The sequence below is a fragment of the Aspergillus niger genome, assembly GCF_000002855.4.
Source record: "Aspergillus niger supercontig An10".
Taxonomy (NCBI): domain Eukaryota; kingdom Fungi; phylum Ascomycota; class Eurotiomycetes; order Eurotiales; family Aspergillaceae; genus Aspergillus; species Aspergillus niger.
The window spans coordinates 150,094-169,635 of NT_166537.1; the positions used below are offsets into that span (position 1 = coordinate 150,094).

At 49.9% G+C, this 19,542-nt stretch overlaps 5 protein-coding genes across 5 annotated transcripts; 4 read left to right on the plus strand and 1 right to left on the minus strand.

The window, feature by feature from the left end:
- Nucleotides 1-213: 213 nt before the first annotated feature.
- On the plus strand, nt 214-687 carry An10g00610 (hypothetical protein; the record flags this gene model as incomplete). The annotated part of the gene is made up of 2 exons (XM_059749956.1): nt 214-392; nt 501-687. The coding sequence occupies 2 exons, from the start codon at nt 214-216 to the stop codon at nt 685-687; spliced, it is 366 nt and encodes a 121-aa protein (XP_059601499.1).
- Nucleotides 688-2,302: 1,615 nt separating this feature from the next.
- Nucleotides 2,303-3,871, plus strand: An10g00620 (uncharacterized protein; the record flags this gene model as incomplete). Its single annotated transcript, XM_059749957.1, has 6 exons — nt 2,303-2,346; nt 2,450-2,543; nt 2,652-2,781; nt 2,831-2,857; nt 2,922-3,541; nt 3,617-3,871. The coding sequence occupies 6 exons, from the start codon at nt 2,303-2,305 to the stop codon at nt 3,869-3,871; spliced, it is 1,170 nt and encodes a 389-aa protein (XP_059601500.1).
- Nucleotides 3,872-5,245: 1,374 nt separating this feature from the next.
- Nucleotides 5,246-10,220, plus strand: An10g00630 (uncharacterized protein; the record flags this gene model as incomplete). The annotated part of the gene is made up of 3 exons (XM_001402420.3): nt 5,246-5,295; nt 5,369-5,853; nt 5,914-10,220. 3 exons carry the CDS (start codon nt 5,246-5,248, stop codon nt 10,218-10,220), a joined length of 4,842 nt encoding a protein of 1,613 aa, XP_001402457.3.
- Nucleotides 10,221-10,903: 683 nt separating this feature from the next.
- On the minus strand, nt 10,904-11,289 carry An10g00640 (hypothetical protein; the record flags this gene model as incomplete). Its single annotated transcript, XM_059749958.1, has 2 exons — nt 10,904-11,077; nt 11,221-11,289. 2 exons carry the CDS (start codon nt 11,287-11,289, stop codon nt 10,904-10,906), a joined length of 243 nt encoding a protein of 80 aa, XP_059601501.1.
- Nucleotides 11,290-11,730: 441 nt separating this feature from the next.
- On the plus strand, nt 11,731-18,612 carry An10g00650 (uncharacterized protein; the record flags this gene model as incomplete). The annotated part of the gene is made up of 6 exons (XM_059749959.1): nt 11,731-11,757; nt 11,829-11,920; nt 12,049-17,156; nt 17,197-17,807; nt 17,893-18,294; nt 18,559-18,612. 6 exons carry the CDS (start codon nt 11,731-11,733, stop codon nt 18,610-18,612), a joined length of 6,294 nt encoding a protein of 2,097 aa, XP_059601502.1.
- Between the last annotated feature and the right edge of the window lie 930 nt (nt 18,613-19,542).

The window sequence follows — 19,542 nt, forward strand, 5'->3', positions numbered from 1 at the left end:
TGATCCGAGACTTCACCATGCTAATAATGGCTTCGAACCCGGTCCCCTATGTACTTAAGGGGCAGTGTTGGAAAATCCAGCGCAGCTTGTCACTTCAACGAATCATCTGGCAGCCTCCTATATAATCTTTCCCTCCCCTTCTGATCTCTTCCTCTCCACATTTTCTAGGTCTAATCAGCTCTATATAAACCTACATCTTGACGTCTCAACATGATGTCTCGTTCTTTGGATACTCTTTCTTATAGAATGACATTACCATCGCTTGCAGAACTTAAATTTGCAATCAACACTGTGATTGAACTACCCAAGATGATTCCAAGCAGAATATGCTCTGACGACCAATTTGGGTTTAACAGTAACACAAGTCAGTCCTTATACCCCCGTCAGCAGCGGTAACGAAGGGCACTATAAATTCTAAATCACCTCCTCACATCGGGGACCTCGATCTTTCGGTTTTTGGAAATATACAGCTGTGGGCTACGGCCTACTGCCGCAAAAAGGACAAGATATGCAAGCAATGCCAAATGTCTGGCAGATAGTCTCAAATCAAAAGGGGACTTCATTCTATCGCAATCTCGAGAGGTCATAGTGTTTCAAGGGTTAGATGATGTACGTGAGGCTTTTGGAGAAAAGGGTGACGGCGTGGTGGACAACACTTCAACTGGACAAATGAGAACCTCATACTAATATAAGGTACTAAAATAAAATACTATACACTGCAACTGTTTGTGTTGTATCTATAAGTAGGTAACTAGTAATGCCTATGATACGCCCTTTCCTTCGCCCGCTGTATCTGGCCTGCGCTTTTGAAAAAGGCGATTGTATGTAGGTTTCCCGTGTAGAACTATGACTCTATCTTTCCTGGTATCCCTGACCCATGGGTGAAAGAAGCCTTGGTGGCGGTTTAGGAGAGAGATCGTCAGCCCAACGCCAGCGATGTACTCGCAGTACAAGCCTCACTAATCATGGTAATAGTATCTTTGCATCGTGAGAGATTGGGTTCAATCGGCCTGCTGCCGGAGCCTCTCCGCCTATTGCTAGACCCGCCGGGCCAAGAGACTGATGAAGCAGCCATATGCTATATGCTTAACTCGATCGTGGTATTATACTCGGACATTCACTTTAGCCAGACATCTCCTGATCCTTTGTCACCTCCGCCTGCGTCGTCTTCCAAACACTAACGCGCCATCTTGAGAACTGGATTAATTATATACACATACAACCGAGCCAGTCCTCGCCTTTTGTCTTGAGACTGGATTGTGTGAGAGTCGCATGCACTATACCCTTCTTAGGTGAGTTTCTGCGCGAGTGCTAGTCCTCGAGAGTCCCGAAGCGAATAAGAAAAATAAGAAAATCGGATTATTGCATTAGCTGCGAACGCCTCACTGACCTCATCAAAGAAAAGAAATGCCACATCCTTCAGCGGACCTATGTTTAGAAGTTACTATACACAAAATCTCTTCTCGTATTTATTTATTGTTATTTGTTCTATTCACTATCACTGGCCACTAATCTAAAATGGTGTCATCCAAAGGGTATTGTTTCTGTTGGGTAATGTTACTTGTGTATAAACGATGTATTTAGGAACAAGTATCTTACCAAATGTTTCTTTGTATCAGACACGCCGCAGCTGGTGTATTGGGACGGCGTATTGATGTATTCGGTGAGGTATATTCCAGAACGAATCCTACGCCCTAGCCCAGTTAAGCGATTTCATTCTACTGGTTCAGCACTAATACAAGGAGGTTTTTCTAATTTTCCCCTTCAAGCACCTACAAGGATAGTGGTAACGTAATGGGAAGCCAAGATTGACTCAGAAAGTACCCCGGCATATCCTCAGCTTTTCTAAGCGATGATAGTGTTCGTCAATCCTTACAGCTCCCTTAGCTTGCTTCGGAGTTTAATGCTGAAGTGAGATAATCTAGCTGCATGTCCAGTCTAGAGGGAAGATGTTCTAGAAATTTCGTCCTATAATTGGGGTAACATTGGGGGCAGCACTAGTAAGCTGCGGAGTGGTGTCTTAACTTAGATACGTAGATCATTCAATCAGCGCCATGATGTCACTTGATAATTCCCAAAGCAGGATCAAATGGAGACATCTTACCTTCTAAGTGATTAGTAGTTCATTGCTTACTACAATAGTTATGTATAGTTATAGTGCTTACTATTATGTGTATTATATTGCTTACTATCATATTATGTGAGACCATGTTCATCACGTGATCAGTACACATTCGATACTTATGTGGTATCTTACAAGTGTATTTCATCGGCTGCGTATAGGTGTTTCAGGTACTGCTCAATGGGATTCGGCCCCCATGAGGCTTTCTGGAATACGAGGACGAGGTAGTAGAGGAAGAACGAGAAGAATATTTATTGCATGATTCTTCAATAACTGTAAAGTGCATTTTATTCCATAATTGCGGTTTTTGGTTGCAAATATCTATAGTGTTATCAATTGCGCTGCAACAGAACCTCACAATAAGTCCCTTTCCACCTCCTCCTACTCAGTCCCTAGGTGGGTAGCCTTCTCGCAGCTGCAAGTACGTAATCTGACAAGTGGCCATTCTAGAATGGGAAAAGCTCGGGATTGCGCCTATGGATGGTCAGTAAATGTTCTTAGACAGGAGAGCGAGTATTTTGACTGACAGCTTCTGCGTTTTTTAGTGAACGCTCATGTCGAGTGTGGGTATTCGGTATCTACTGGCCATTGGTCAGAACCTCGACTGGTTGAGGATCCTTTGCTACGCATTCATGGTCTCGCGCCAGGGCTCAATTATGGTATGCGTGCGTGCCGATGGCCATAATTCAATAACTGAAAACGCGATAGGCCAACAAGCATTTGAAGGAATGAAAGGTATTGTGATATGATACCGACTGGTGATAGTTCCGAGCAAAACATGGAACTGACTTTAAATCAGCCTATCGTGACCCTCAAGGCAACATTAATGTGTTTCGTCCCAAGGACCATGCAGCCCGGCTGGCCTTGTCGTGTTCAGCAGTTGCTATTCCCACCATTCCAGAGGACCTCTTCCTGCGTAGTGTCAATCTCGTCATTGCCAGCAATGCGGAGTATGTGCCACCACACGATACAGACGCTGCCCTCTACATTCGTCCTCTGGTGTTCGGATCGGATCCGTTCTTTGCAGTCTCCGCGGGGACGGGGTACAAGTTCTGCATTTATGTCCAGCCCTACAGGGCCTACCATGGAAGTCAGCCTATACCAGCCCTGATCCTGGAAGACTTGGACAGGGCTGCTCCTAAAGGCGTGGGCCATGTCAAAGTCGGTGGAAATTATGGTCCCGTCCTGAAATGGAGTGATCAAGCCCGTGCTGAGGGTTACTTCATTACTCTACATCTCGACAGCCGAACCAATTCTGAAATTGACGAGTTCAGCACCTCCGGGTTTATCGGTCTGAAGAAAACCGGAGATTCCTTCACAGTGGTGGTACCCAGTAGTCGCTCAATCCTGAAAAGTGTGACCAGCACCACATGTCTGGATCTGGCCAGGTCCCTAGGTTGGAATGTTGAGGTCCGCCCGGTATGACTCCACAATCGAATACATTCGGTTCCTTGCATTGGGAATTGTGATTACATAGGCTGACCTCGAATGCAGATTCCATATCCCGAACTCCAATATTTCAGTGAGGTCATTGCGGTCGGCACTGCGGCAATGCTAGTCTCCATCAAGTCGATCACCCGAAGGTCTACTGAGGAGACTTTTGCATATAGCACTGACGGCTCAGGCGACGGTTGTAAGCAGTTGCAACAGGCTCTTCTGGACATTCAGAAAGGAAGAGTCAAGTCCAATGAGGACTGGCTATGGCAGGTTTCGCCTGTTGAGCAGCCAAGTGGTGATGAAAATGCATGACTGTAGAAACGAAAGCGTGGCAACTAGCTATATATTTTATGAATTCCCCTTACACTTATTATGGCTACATAGACGGAATAGATCATTTGCAGTCCTTTACTAGATCTTGCACAGTACTATATATTAATCAGTTGATCATGATGAGACGCTCGTTATATTTCATTTGTGAATCATGTACACAATGACAGTGGCTCCTGAGGATTTTCTTCATCTGTATAACTCACTCAATTCGGCACCATTCATCGAGACGCGCCAAGAACTTGTATGCTATCGCCCGTGCGGTCCCGCAAGGCTTCCAAGTCTATCGCGGGCAGCAATATTCGTACCTGAGGCATAAAAGCTCTCATCCTACTGCCTGAAAATCATGGCATGAGGTCCTTCCACATATTGAATTGGCTTCGTACATATCCACAGCACTGAGGTCTATGTAATGCTAGTGCCACGGGAGGTAATCTACTTGTCAGTCGTCCATTCTATGCAGTTTTCCTATCGATGCTGGCAGGTAAAAGGGGACTCTATGTAGCCGAAGATAACCGGAAGCGCTACCGTCACACCGGATACTATCCGCTCGTGCTAGACGATCGGCCTCAGGAAGCCTCTGCAAAAGACCTCAGCGAAGCCCTTGCTGAACCGTCATATGTGGCTTCTAGCTGGGCTTTCTTGATTACTACAACAGTCAGTTGCCAGTTGAAGACAGCCTCAAACAATCAAAGATATCATATCTTACCAGCTTAGGCAGATGTAGATGCTATCATATATTACATTCATTACATGTATTGTTACACAAATATTGATACGTAACGCCAACGTGAACAATACCGTAATTTTGTGTAAACGGTGTCGTAGTCAGACCCCGCATCATCAACCTTTGATAAGATCGGCCATGAACTGCGCCATGAACTGCGCCATGGATGCCTCTAGTTTCTCGCGTCAGCTTCCGCTACGAATAGAGCAAGGCTGCTCCGTACTCCACGTGGGTCCAAACGCACCGTCAACGGCTCCGGCCACGAGGCAGAATGTTGAGATGAGCTAGCTACTAGCGTCGCACATGGCAAACAAGTCAGGTGGCATGCTCAAGCCTCAAATGCTGACAGGAGGTCTTACTAGATAGTGTTTGGGGTGGGTTGGCTAGGGCTGAACTTCGTGTCGAAGGGGCGATTTCTCGAGAGGATTCGGGTTTCATGAAACTAAGCATAGCCTTGTGTGCACTGGGGGCCTAGCGTAGTTAAGTGGGTGTGTAGCCCAGTCACATGTCATCTGTCCCCATTTAAATCCATTTGAGTTGAAGAACTTTCAGATCTCCATGCCGCTACACTGAGTTGACTCTAACGATTAACCTGGGTCAGCGTGCAAGAGGTACCCATGGCTGCCGATATGGATACCCAGCGCAAGCTGGCTCGCATACTGCTCATTGAGCTCATGGCGTGAGTAGAATATGATGAAGGGCGAAGCATGGGACAATAGCACTGACTGACAGCTGGGCTTTGTTTGACCTAGATACCAATTTGCCTCCCCAGTACAATGGATTGAAACGCAGGACGTAATCCTCTCTCGCAGGGAGTGCGACAAGATCGTCGAAATCGGGCCCACTCCGACACTCGCGGGCATGTTTCAGCGAACCCTCAACAGCAAGTACCAGACTCAGGAGTGTACTAGATCTACACCTCGACGACTCTTGAATTCGGAGAAGGACACCCAAGAAGTCTATTTCGAAGACCGCCCTGGTGCCCCTGATGCTAAACTGAAGGAAAGGACAAAGAACGCAGCAAATACAGCTACCATACCATCACCTGTCAAAACAGAAGTGGCTCCTGTAGCGCAACCAGAGACTGTATCGGCTCCGAAACCGAAGCCGACAACAATAGAAATTGAGGACGAAGGGGTAAAGGCACAGCTGATTGTGACCGCGATAGTGTCACGAGCGCTTAAGAAGTCGCCGTCCGATGTTGACTGGACTAAGACTATCAAAGTTCTTGCTGGTGGTAAGTTAAGAGTGGAGTGACTTGTTAATTATTTCCCCTGAATGCTGACAAACTATCAAGGGCGCTCAACGTTGGAAAATGAGGTTGTTGGAGATCTCCATGCAGAATTCGGCACGCTCCCAGAACGCGTCGAAGAGACACCTCTGGCTGAATTGTGGCAGGCGATCCAGCCAAGCCATAGCGGAATGCTTGGGAAGGTTTCCACAGGCATGATTAATTCGCTTTTCACTTCCAAATTACCCAGTGGCTTCACCACCGCCGCCGCGCGAGATCGACTCAAATCCCAGTGGGGTCTCAAACAAGGAAGACAGGATTCCTGTTTACTCCTTGCGACAACAGAGGCACCTCCAACACGAATTTCATCCGAATCCGACGCAAAGACCTTTATTGATGGCGTCGTGGAGAGCTATGCTTCGAAAAATAGTATACCTTTACACACATCTCATCCGTCTGCGGACGGAGCCTCGGCTTCTAATATCATGGTCGATCCTGAAGCGCTTAGAGCGATGTCTGAGGCCCAGAAAGCGGTGTCAAGACAGCTCCTTAATATTTATGCATCTCAGCTCGGCCTGGACCTAGGCGCGGATCGACGTTCATTAGACGCTCTCCAACACGACATCAAGACCGGAATGCAATCAGAGTTGGGTCTCTGGACGGAGGAGCATGGGGAAGACTACGCCAACGGTATTAAGCCACGTTTTGATTCCCGCAAGGTCCGCATGTATGATTCGGCATGGAATTGGGGCCGTCAGAGGCTTCTCGAGCTGTTCGATCTAGTGACTCCAGTGCAGCGTGGGGACGAAGTCACACTCGACCAAGGGAATGTCCTTGAAGCCTGCTACGCAATTGCCAACGCGGCAGATGAGACGCTCCTCCATGTAATCAATGAGATACTGGCCAAGCTAGGAAATTCTGCAGTTCCGCGCCCCATCTTTACTGATCTAAAGGCTCTGTGCAAGCATGTGCTGGAGTTCGGGCCACTTTTCAAAGGATCCCCCAAGCAGATGGCGCCATTCACAACTATCGACAAGGACGGGACGATACGATATTTTGAGAAGGAACGTGAAGATAGAATTACTTTTGCCCAGTTGGCATCGCCGACATCCGAAGCCGATGCTCATCCCTTTATCCACCTCAGAGAAAAAAGGGGAGATGCATGGTACTACAGTCGCATATTGACCGCAAAATTTCAAAATGCGCTCAGCTTGGTGCACGACCGGGGTTCGTCCTTCAATGGGCAGACTGTGCTGATGACGGGAGCGGGGATTGGTTCAATCGGAGCTGCGATGATTCGACACTTCCTACAGGGGGGAGCCAGAGTCGTTGTCACAACATCCTCTCTGTCCCCTGAGGTGGCCAAGGTATATCAGAGTATCTACATGGACCACGGTGCCAAGGGCTCTCAACTCATTGTTGTCCCATTCAACCAAGCCAGTGTTAAGGACGTCAATTCGTTGATTGAGTACGTCTATTCACAAGGTGGTCTTGGCTGTGACATAGATTACTTTATCCCTTTTGCTGCACTTAGTGAGGCTGGACGACGACTCGACTCCATTGACTCTAAATCAGAGCTCGCCCACCGTTTGATGCTCACAAACGTGCTACGTTTGCTGGGCACCATCAAGACCTGCAAGGAAAAGCACCGTTGTCATACCAACCCCACCCATGTCATCTTGCCTCTGTCTCCCAACCATGGAACCATTGGTGGGGATGGCCTATACGGTGAGTCAAAATTGGGCCTAGAGACGCTGTTCAACCGGTGGCATTCGGAGGATTGGCAGGACTACCTGTCCATCTGCGGTGCCGTCATCGGTTGGACAAGAGGAACCGGTCTAATGAACCAGAATGATCTCATCGCAGAGGGCATCGAGGCGGCTGGCATGCGGACCTTTTCTCAGGAGGAGATGGCCTATGCTCTGGTCTGCCTATGTGTGCAGGAAATGACTGAGCTATGTCAGGAGAGGCCTCTTTACGCAGACCTAACGGGCCGAATGGCAGAGGTGCAGGGACTCGGAGAAAAGCTGCAAGCGTTGCGTCAGGAGCTCAAGGAAAAAAGCGAAATACAAGCTGCGCTTCTCGCAGAGTCGATACTAGAGCAGCAATGCTCGACTGCCGGCCATTCTTCCCGACCGAGCACCGGCTCGGACCGACTCGAGCAGAGAGCGCATGTGCGTTTAGACTTCCCCAAGCCGCTTGACTACGATCGGGATATCCGCACTATTAGCTCAGACCTCCAGGGAATGGTGGACTTGGATCGAACCGTAGTGGTGACGGGGTTCTCGGAGTTAGGGCCCGTGGGCAATGCTCGCACACGATGGGAGATGGAGGCATATGGCCAATTCTCCCTCGAGGGCGCCATTGAACTAGCCTGGCTCATGGGATACATCAGCCACTTCGCCGGAACCATCGATGGAGCTCCCTACTCCGGGTGGGTAGACACTACGACAAAAAAGCCCGTTGCCGATATCGATGTGAAGTCAATCTACGAGGAAAGGATCTTGAATCATACCGGAATACGTCTAATCGAGTCAGAACGAAAGCCTTTCCTGCACGAGATTACATTGCAACAAGATTTGGAACCCCTCGATATGCCTGAGTCGCTCGCCGAGCAGATGAAATTGGAACATGGAGAGTTCGCTGCAGTTCAACAATCGACAACACCGGATCTATTCACAGTACAGCTTCGCAAAGGCGCTAGACTCTATATCCCTCGCGCAATGCAATCAACTCGGACCGTCGCCGGACTCATACCGGATGGCTGGGATCCACGTGTTTATGGAATCCCCGAGGAAATTGTGTCCCAGGTCGACCGGGTTACGCTCTTCACACTGGTGTGTACGGTTGAAGCGCTGCTGTCCTCTGGGATTACAGATCCGTATGAACTCTATCAGTATATCCACGTGTCCGAAGTAGGCACATGTATCGGTTCAGGGCTTGGAGGTGCCACTTCTCTGAACAAAATGTTCAATGGGCGCCAAAGCACTCACGACATCCCGAAGGATATCCTACAAGAGACCTTCATCAATACCACAGGAGCTTGGGTCAATATGCTTCTACTCTCGGCAAGTGGACCTCTTCGCACCCCAGTCGGGGCGTGTGCCACTGCTATCGAGTCCCTAGAATTAGGGTATGATACTATCGTTACCGGTAAAGCTCAGTTCTGCTTGGTCGGCGGCTGTGATGATTTCACGACAGAGACCTCTCAGGAGTTTGCCAACATGAAGGCGACTAGCAACGTTGAGGAAGAAATCGCCAAAGGTCGAGCTCCTCACGAAATGTCCCGACCGACCACCAGCACCCGCAGCGGCTTTGTGGAATCTCAGGGTTCCGGACTCCAGGTGCTCACAACGGCGGCACTGGCGCTGAGAATGGGATTGCCGATTCGAGGCATCATTGCTTTTACCAGCACATCTAGCGATAAGGCTGGCCGCTCGGTGCCAGCTCCTGGGAAGGGGGTACTTACCAACGCCAGGCACATTCCCTCAAGGGTACCATCGCCTCTCATGAACATCCGCAATCGCCGGAAGCGGTTGGACTTCCGCCTCCGCCAGATTGCAGAAGCGCGGGACGTGGCCTTGCAAGATCTCGACTTCGAAGTGGCTGCGGTGGTAGCCCAGAGCTCGACTGTGGATGTTGAGGCCTACGTCAATGAGCGTCGGCAGCAGATAGCGGCTGACTTTGCTCGCGAGCAAAAGGATGCCCGCTTCAATCTCGGCAACGACTTCTGGCGCAACGAGCCTAATATCGCACCACTTGCCGGCGCTCTAGCTACGTGGGGGCTCACCATCGATGATCTGGATGTGGCATCCTTCCATGGCACGTCGACCGTGATGAACGACAAGAATGAATCTAGTGTCATTCACCAACAGCTGAGCTCAATGGGTCGACGAAAAGGCAACCTCATTCTCAGTGTCTTTCAAAAGTCCCTGACCGGTCACTCCAAGGGCGCTGCGGGTGCCTGGATGCTCAATGGAGCCCTCCAAATGCTCGACTCGGGATTGGTCCCGGGTAACCGCAACGCTGATAATATCGATCCAAAGCTCGAGGAGTTTGCTGATCTGATCGCCTATGTGCAGCGGCCGATCCGTGTTCCTGACATCAAGGCCGTTTCCGTCACCTCCTTTGGTTTTGGTCAGAAGGGAGCACAAGCTCTCTGTGTCCATCCCCGGTATCTCTTTGCCACTCTCGGCCGGGAAGAGTACGACACTTACCTCGACCGCTGCACTAAGCGAAAAACCAAGGCGGATATGTTCTTTTACGAGGGAATGAATGGGAACTCCCTCTTCCGTGCCAAATCTGCGCCGCCATTTGCCCCGTCTGAGGAGACGAAGACGTACCTTGACCCAACTGTCCGATTTACGTGTTAATGATATCCCTATAAGTTTTTGTTATTTTTAGATAGTCCTCTGAATTGATCTATTTTTTTAAACCAACTTTGATGTTCAAGTCAAGCTTCGTAGCTCGCTCATTGTTCTTCTTACTTTTCCCCACACTTTCTCCGTCTATTCCATTTGCCTATCTCAGCTGTAGAAGCACAAGAGGTATCGACATAGAGGTCCTCTTCCGCTACCTCTCCCATGTATAGTCCCCATAATAGATAGTATTACTTGATCTAATCCCCAGGCGATCATGTCATGGTCCAGAGTACGATCTGCGACGGGTTTAGGAGATCCTGATACTGAATGATGTCTCCCATATGACTTAACTGATCAGTATCAGCCTGACACTAAACCAGCTGTTCTTAATTTAACTTAATCTTCGTGTGCATCAGCTATCCTTGTCTTATGATAATCAGGATTTCATAATCTTGGGTTTTTTTTTTTTTTTTTTTTTCCCCTTTTTCCGAATCATTTCGAGGATAGTGTCTTCAATCACATGCTAAGCTGATTCAGTAGCGGAGAATCATATAGTTATAATATTAATATTATTACTAATTCAACTTTAAACATAGTCACATGTTTGAGGTTACTTATAATGTCAGATGAGTACATGAATAAGCTTACTATGAATCAGAATTGCCTGGAATTTAGCTAATTTAGTTTACCGGCTCCTAATCGAACACTGCCATACTGATTTCTGAACCTATTGCAGTCGTTCCCCGCTGACGTCGGACGTGGGTGCCAGTGCGGCACCAGCCGTAGTTTCCACAAACCAGCACCACACAGATCCAACTTTGGCCAGCAGACCCTTGTCCGCAGCTGATGGCGCCTTCGCGACGAACGCACTATACTTATTGTTTTGAAAATATCCTGTAATGATACTTAAGAACCGAAGCAACTTCGATCAATACACCTTTGTAACTGAAGTGGAGAACGGTGCCAAGGATTCAATTCCTTCCTGTCGGGCTAAAATGATACGGTGGCTTACTACACAGTATTTTTCGGGTGGCTGTGGGTGAGACAAGTTGACGAGAGCCTTGCAGCTCGCCAGATCCATATTGATAGTATTTTGTGTGCCGATCACTTATATTTATTCACACGCTAGTGTAGGGAATCTATCTTGGAAATTTGCGATCACCGCCACATTGACCCTCGTAATATACATATGTAACTTACAATGTACGACATGTAACAGTATCACAATACTGATACACACGTATTGTCATGTGTGCGAAGTAATTAGCAACCAGAACCAATATTAATTTCAGCCAATCTAAAATCTCACGTAGCTGCAGGAACATCGCTGGTTTCAAACCTGAAACAGCAACATCAACCAACACAACAGGTGCAGTCGCATAGAAGCTCAATAGTAATTATTACGCAGCGGAGATGGTCGAGTAAGGTGACCGCCGGCAGGATCTTAGATTGAGGGTCCGACACGTGGATGGCTGCGATGGAGTATCCACTCCATATGCGAAAGGTGCAAAGGATACGGGACATGCCCAGGGTGGCGGAGGTGTTCCTGGTAGGCTGTGGTATCGAATGGAGTAAGATTGCTGGCATTAAAAAGTTTCTTCATTAAGCTATATTACGCAGACATCCGACTACGCGGCTCGTGGCGTGGATAACAGCAGAGCTTCATTCTGCCGCTACATACAACACAAATCATGGAGAGCCCGTGGTCATCGGTAGGATCGCAAGATTCTTCTTCAATCTTCGAGGCACCATGGGAGGAAATGCGACAGCAACAATCACTTTTTGCAGACGAGATTTCATTCGAATATGGGGCTGTTCAATGCTCAATTCCTATTTCCAGTCAACTGGCACCAAGATGCCGGCTACTGAAAGATAAATTCGCCAATTCGATAGCGACATCTTTACAGCAATTCTCCAGTCCCCTCGAGCTGTGCTCCTCCTTTATACGATTTATCCTTGACTATGCACACGATGAACTATCGAGTACGTCGGTGGACGTTGCAATTCTCCGAGAAATTCTGAGCTTCGTTCAAACCAGCTTGCTTCGGAATGAGAACATCAACACCGTTTTGACCTCTACGAATGGCGACCCCGCCGTGGATCGCTCGATCCTGCGCACATACTTCCAGGCTTGTGCCCTGGCCAACCACCGATGCACCATGGGGACCAGTGAGCTCCTGTCCAGCGCACAAAGAGGCGAGGCAAAGCTGTTTGCGCTATTCAATGGCCAAGGGGTAGAGAGCTACTTCGAGGAGCTTGTGGAGACTTATAGCATCTATGAAGAACACCTTATACCCCTTGTGCATCTGATGTCCGAGAGGCTCGTCCGCCTGGCTGCGGATGACCAGTTCAAGGACATCTTCCTGCATGGACTTGATGTCCAAGCCTGGCTCAGCACTCCGGAAACCTGTCCTCCTATCGATTACCTCACCACAGCGGCCGTTAGTCTGCCGCTCATTGCTGTCTCCCAGATGGTGCAATATGCCGTTGCATGCATTAACCTGGGTGTTACACCGGGAGAGATGCGACAATTCCTGTCTGGGGCAAGCGGCCATTCCCAGGGAGTTGTCGTAGCCGCCTTCATTGCGGCTGCTGCATCGTGGGACGGCTTTTATACTGCCGCGCGACAGGTGATTGAGGTGCTCTTTTGGATCGGTGCCCGTTGTCAACGAACTATAGGTACCACGAGTCCTACGTCCGGCCTGGAGACATCGCCCCCGTCGTACATGCTCAGCATCCAGGGAATTTCACAGACTGCGTTGCAGAGACAGATCGAGCAAATCAATGCACAACTCCCCGCACAGCAGGCTGTGCATCTCGCTCTGGTAAACGGACCACAACAATTTGTCGTCGCCGGGCTGCAACCATCTTTGCAGGCACTAGAAAGAATCCTTCAGCTGCCAAAGAATGGTTCATCATCGGCCAACACTAACCCGTCTCGGATTCCCTTTCGCCAACGCGCTCCTACAATAAGCACCCGCTTCTTACCCATCGGTGCCCCTTTCCATTCCCCATACCTAGAGAAGACGGAGAGTTTGCTTCTCCAAGACCTGGCGCCCTTCACTCTCCGCGGTGTTGACTTAGCCTTCCCTGTCTATCACACGGAAACGGCTGAGAATCTTCAGAGCAGTGAGAACCTCATTCCCCAGATCACACAGATGATTTGCACTGGTCGGGTCCAGTGGGAGATGCTCCAGCAGAAAGTCTTGCCTGGTTTCACCCATCTCTTGGATTTTGGACCTGGAGCAGACGCTGGGATCGGCAGTCTTGTCGGCCAGCAACGCGAGGGCACAGGCCTGCGGACTACGGTTGTCTCAGCTCACCGGGGAACGAATCCAATTTTGAGCTACGCGGGTGACTTTTACGCCCGGTATGCCGCGGTCAAATACAGCCCTGCCTGGTCCACGGATTACGCCCCATCCCTTGTTCGCTTACCCATCGCCACCGATCCTCAAATCCTAGTCGACACCAAGTTCACTCGCCTCATCGGCCTTCCTCCGGTCATGGTGGCCGGGATGACCCCGACCACAACGTCGCCCGACTTTGTAGCGGCAATACTCAATGCCGGATACCACGCCGAGGTAGCTTGTGGCGGTTTCCCCGACGCTGACAAGATGCGTGAGGGTCTTATGTCTCTCGCTTCGGCCATCGCTCCGGGTCGAAAGATCACCTGCAATGTGATCTACGCGAACCCGCGCGCAATGGCGTGGCAGATCCCCTTGCTGGCTGAATTGCGGCGATCAGGAGTTCCGATCACAGGATTGACAATTGGGGCTGGGGTACCGTCTGCTGAGACTGTGCAAGGCTATATCGACGAGCTGGAGTTGGAGCACATTTCTCTTAAGCCGGGGTCCAAGGGCGCAATTGATGCAGTGCTGGAAATTGCACGTGTTCGTCCTGATTTCCCAATTATCCTTCAATGGACTGGCGGCCGCGGTGGAGGCCATCATTCCTACGAGGATTTCCATGAGCCCATCCTTGACCGGTACGCGCAGATCCGGGCCTGCTCCAATGTCATTTTGGTGGCAGGCAGCGGCTTTGGCGACGGAGAGGGGTCCTACCCTTATTTGAGTGGCACGTGGTCTGAGACCTTGTTTGGTCGGCCTAGAATGCCATTTGATGCCATTCTGCTGGGTAGTAGGGTGATGGCCGCGCAGGAAGCACAGACAAGCATCGCTGCCAAACAAGCCATTTGCGATATCCCTGGTGTTGGGGACTCGGAGTGGGAAGGCACCTATAAGAAGCCTACGGGTGGCATCCTGACCGTTCGCTCCGAGATGGGAGAACCCATACACAAGGTGGCCACACGAGGTGTGAAGCTCTGGGCAGAATTGGACCGGAATATCTTCAGCCTCCCCCGCGAGAAACAGAAAGGCGCGCTGCTAGCTCGCAAGGAGTATTACATCCGCAGGTTGAACGAAGATTTCCAGAAAGTGTGGTTCGGACGGGATGTTACTGGAGCCGTGGTCGACTTGCAAGAGATGACCTATGCGGAGGTTTGGCAGCGGATGGTGGAGTTGCTATATCCGTCACATTTACAGGCGTGGATTGACCCTTCATTCCGGACCTTGGTCTTTGACTGGACCCGGCGCATGGAGGAGAGACTTGGTTCCGGTGCAGTAGCAAATGGCAAAACGATCCGAGCTGTCCTCCGAGACTCGTCACAACTCGACCATCCTGACCAGTTTCAGAAGGATCTTTTCGCCGTATATCCGCAAGCTAAAAAGGAAGTCATCACTGCAGCCGATGCCGACTACGTGGTTTTGCTTTCCCGTCGCCGCGGACAGAAGCCTGTGCCCTACATTGTGGCCTTAGATGAGGACCTAGAGTACTGGTTCAAGAAGGACTCTCTGTGGCAATCAGAGCGCCTCGAAGCTGTCTTCGGACAGGATGTTGGGCGAGTTTGTATCCTCCATGGACCCGTGGCTGCACAGTATACCAGGACACCCAATGAGCCGGTCCGCAGCATACTCGAGAGCTTTCATAATTACTACATAACTCTGACACTGCAAGAGCGATACGCTGGTGAGGTCTCTGAGGTTTCATTTGCGCAAAAAGCGGAGGATATCGAGTCGTTTCCCTTGGTGTGCGAAAGTTTTGCAATTGAGCAAGGGAGCAACGCCGTCACCTACCGAGCCTCGGATCTAGATCGCCAGCCTTCTTGTGAACAGTGGCTGAAAACCCTCAGCCAAGCAACGCTCGCCCCATGGTGCCGTGCCATGTTTACAGAGCCGATAATTGTCCAGGGTGGAAAGCGGTCCAGTAACCCCCTTCATCGACTATTTGCCGCAACGGGCAGAGGGCGAGTCGTCGAAGTGCGGAATCCGCAATCGTCAGAGATGCCGGAAATCCTCATCAGGGAGGTAGACTATCAGAGAACGACGGGGAGAAAAGTACGACCGCACTTGATCGCAAGTGCCTCTCTTAGAAGAGCTTCCCCCGAGCCTATTAGCGATATTCTTATGACTCTGAGGGATTCCGAGTCCGTGCCCTTGGAGTTTCGATTTCAGTACAAGCCTCAACTCGGGGCTCCCAGCATTACCGAAGTCAAAATTGACCGCAACTCACGGATCAAACAATACTATCAGACTATCTGGATCGGGAGGAATCCATCTACAAAGACGTTACTCTCTCCCTCAGAACAGGTCTTTCGCGGCGAGGCAGTTGTCCTGACGCGAGAGATGATCCGACAATTTGCACAGAGTATTTGCAATCACAACTCCAAGTACACATCGGATTCTTTGCAACCGCCGTTGTATGCACCCCTGGACCTGGCTATAGCGGTCGGATGGAGACCGCTCATGAGTTGCCTCTTTCATCCGCTTGTGTCTGGAGATCTTCTTCGGCTTTTGCATTTGAAGAATTCCTTCGAGTACTGTGAGGGGGTTGAACCATTGAAGGAAGGGGATTCTCTGTCTCCAGAGGGTCGACTGACCTCCATCAAGATCAAGAAGGGACTAGGAAAGGTCGTGGAAGCAGAGGGTACACTCCACCGAAACAGCAGGCCTGCAATTCGGGTCAAGAGCACCTTTATCCTTCTTGGCGAATACCAAGACTACGAAAGTACGTTTGCGGTAGAAGAAGAGAGGTTTCTCCTCACTATTTCTTCGCAAAAGGATATTGCTCTGCTGAAATCCCGGGGTTGGCTCTCTTTGAACCATGGTATCGATCTGCTGGACTATCTCCACAAGACAATCGAGGTTAAGACCCGGAGCCGATACACTTTCCAAGACTCGGACAAGTACGCAGACCTGTCCGTGGAGGGACAGGTCATTTATCAGCCGGTGACCGGGGAGTCCCAAATTATAGGATCAATTAACCTCTCCGGTGACACCTACGTGAAAAACCCAGTGACGGACTATCTGCGCAGACACGGTAGTCAATCGGGGAACGATTCTCAGGCACTTCTGCAGCCTCAATCTCTGCTTGACGATCTTGAAATTACCGTTCCGGACTATGCGGCCCAATATGGGCAAGCTTCGGGCGACTGCAATCCTATTCATCTCTCCGAGCTGTTTGCGAGCTACGCCGGACATGAGACCCGAGTAACCCATGGAATGTTCACCAGTGGATGTATTCGAGCACTTGTGGAAGCGCATATTGCGCAGGGCGATCCCTCTCGAATGCGCTCCTGGTCGTGCACTTTTGACGGCAAGGTTTCTCCGGGAGATAGGCTGGGCATCAAGGTCGACCACGTAGGCCTGTCGCACGGCAACCTCTTGCTTTCCATCCAAGTCCACAATACATCTTCGGGAGTCAAGGTTCTTTCCGCTCAAGCCACGGTCGAGCAACCTCCAGTAGCCTATGTTTTCACCGGTCAAGGCAGCCAGCAGCCGGGAATGGGCATGGAGCTCGAGAGGCAGAGTGCGAGTGCCCGGATGGTATGGCAAACTGCAGACGAATATTTCAGCAAAACTTATGGTGAGGCGGAGAGACCCTCTTATTCTCGTGCGCCTACTGGCATTCAGAACTGACACATCTACCCTAGGATTTTCCATATCCCAAATTGTACGGGATAACCCAAAGACACTGACTGTATACTTTGGGGGCGCCAAGGGCCGTGCCGTTCGCGCGAACTACACTTCTCTTAAGTTCGACACTGTCGGAGATGACGGCACGTTAATTTCCAAGCGCGTCTTTCCTGAGATCACCACATCCTCCCGGTCCTATACGTTCCGCTCCACCAATGGCCTGCTGCATCAGACGCAATTCACACAGCCTGCTCTAGCTTTGATGGAGATGGCACGATTCGAAGACATGCGGGCGAAGGGGGTTGTGAGAGAAGACAGTCTGTTTGCCGGTCATTCGCTGGGCGAGTATGTGGCGTTGGCTGCAATGGGCAGGATTTTCTCCATTGAGGAGGTGTCGGCCCTTGTCTTCTACCGGGGCTTGACGATGCAGAATGCGGTCAAACGAGACGCCGAAGGTGCTACCGACTACTCCATGTGTGCCGTCAACCCGACCCGTGTCTCGCCAAAGTTCAGCGAGGAGAATCTCCACTGGTGTGTGGCGGAAATTGCCCGCATCAGGGGATCAGGAGGACTGCTTGAGATAGTGAACTACAACGTTGCTAATATGCAATACGTTTGTGCAGGAGATGTGAGTTCATGTTCCTTATCTCCCTTTACGGGCCTCAGCCTCTGGGATTTCGCAAGTCAAATAGCCACTAACCTGTGATTTACAGCTTCGTTCACTGGCTACTCTCTCAGAGCTCCTGGATGCACTCGCATCTGGCGCCTTGCATCTCACTAATGTGGACGACGTGAAGGCATTTATCCAGAAGACTCTGACACGACTTGAGTCCTCAGTCACGGCAACAAAGAAGCGGATAGTTTTGCAACGCGGGCGAGCAACAATTCCTCTGAATGTCAACGTGCCCTTCCATAGTAGTCTGCTCCGCCCTGGAGTGGATTCCTTCCGCTATCTCCTCCATAAACATATATCCGAGGCAATGGTCGAACCGGATCGACTCATTGGAAGGTACATCCCCAATCTGATCGCCAAGCCCTTCGAGCTCTCGAAGGAGTATATTCAGGGTATCATGCAGTTGACTAAAAGTCCTGTTTTGGAAGGAGTTCTCCAGAAGGTGAGTGTGGAATGGTAGCTCCTTTCTTTGTTGACTATATCTAATGAATGACTTTTCAGTGGCCACTATTATGAGGAGGGGTACAGAGTCAATGATTTTACTTGCAAGTTGACAATGATTTGTTATTTTCGAAGGCGTTGGTATGGTGTGAGTTCGGGGGATATATTGACTTGAGCTTTGTATAGCATTAGGGTATAGAGAATGTTATTTGATGATGGTCTGCCATTCATGTTAATCATCGACAAATACTTAACATGATAATAGAACATAGAGCATTGTTTGACCGAAACGAGTCTTCGACGCTTCCATAATTGGTAGGTCTCCCAATATCTGCGGCATGGTTTCTGTCCCTGTCACGAGAGTGCCCTGGAAGGGAATGATTCGTACGAGTGAGATCTACTATTATCTACCTCTAGATTTCTCAAGACGCCTTGGGTTGTGAGATTCCCCTCCTGCTTCATGGCCTTGCACTTAGATGACGAGGGTAACCGTTACGCAGGATGGTCTGTCCTCACCTGCGAGGGAGAGGAAATCCTTCATTGAGCGTGCCCGATACGATCGAGGAGATCGGGTGTGAATGCGGTAGATTCCACCGTCCCTCTGTTTGAAGACAGGGCTTGTAAAGAGATACTTGCAACACTCCGTAGACCATCCTCAAAGCATCATCATGGGCATTACTATTATTACTATATCCTCGGCCCCCACCTTCGGGGCAAGAAATACGGAGATAAATCCTTCAATGTCTGTGTCCTTGACCTCCGAAACGAGTAGAACAGAATGACTATTTAACGCTTACTGATTCACACTGCATATTCGTTTGCTTACAATCAGAATTATCCGAGACAAACTAATGCAAGCACACTGCCACGTTGTGAACCTTGTTCCTGCCAATGTAACGTGAGCTAAATACCGGGTCGACCCTCGCCGTTCGATTCTGCTCTACTGGAGGCTTTCCGACGTTAAGCGATTACCACCTCCAATCTAGCTCGAGAAATGGCAGTAGTAAGACCTGGCATTTGTCGAGTCATCACGAAGAACGGGCCCCCTCATTGCTCTATTTCCATCGCTTCCTGAGGGTCCGCAGTAGTCACTCCATGTGGCTTTACCCTCCCATATCCTGATCTGATGCTGTCAGCATCTATGATCCTAGATTAGATCACCCCCCTTTCTGCCACGTTTTTGTGGATCAGTGGGGCATCCCCAATGGGTTTTGAAGGCCGGGGCTCAGATAACTCATGAGTATCTGCT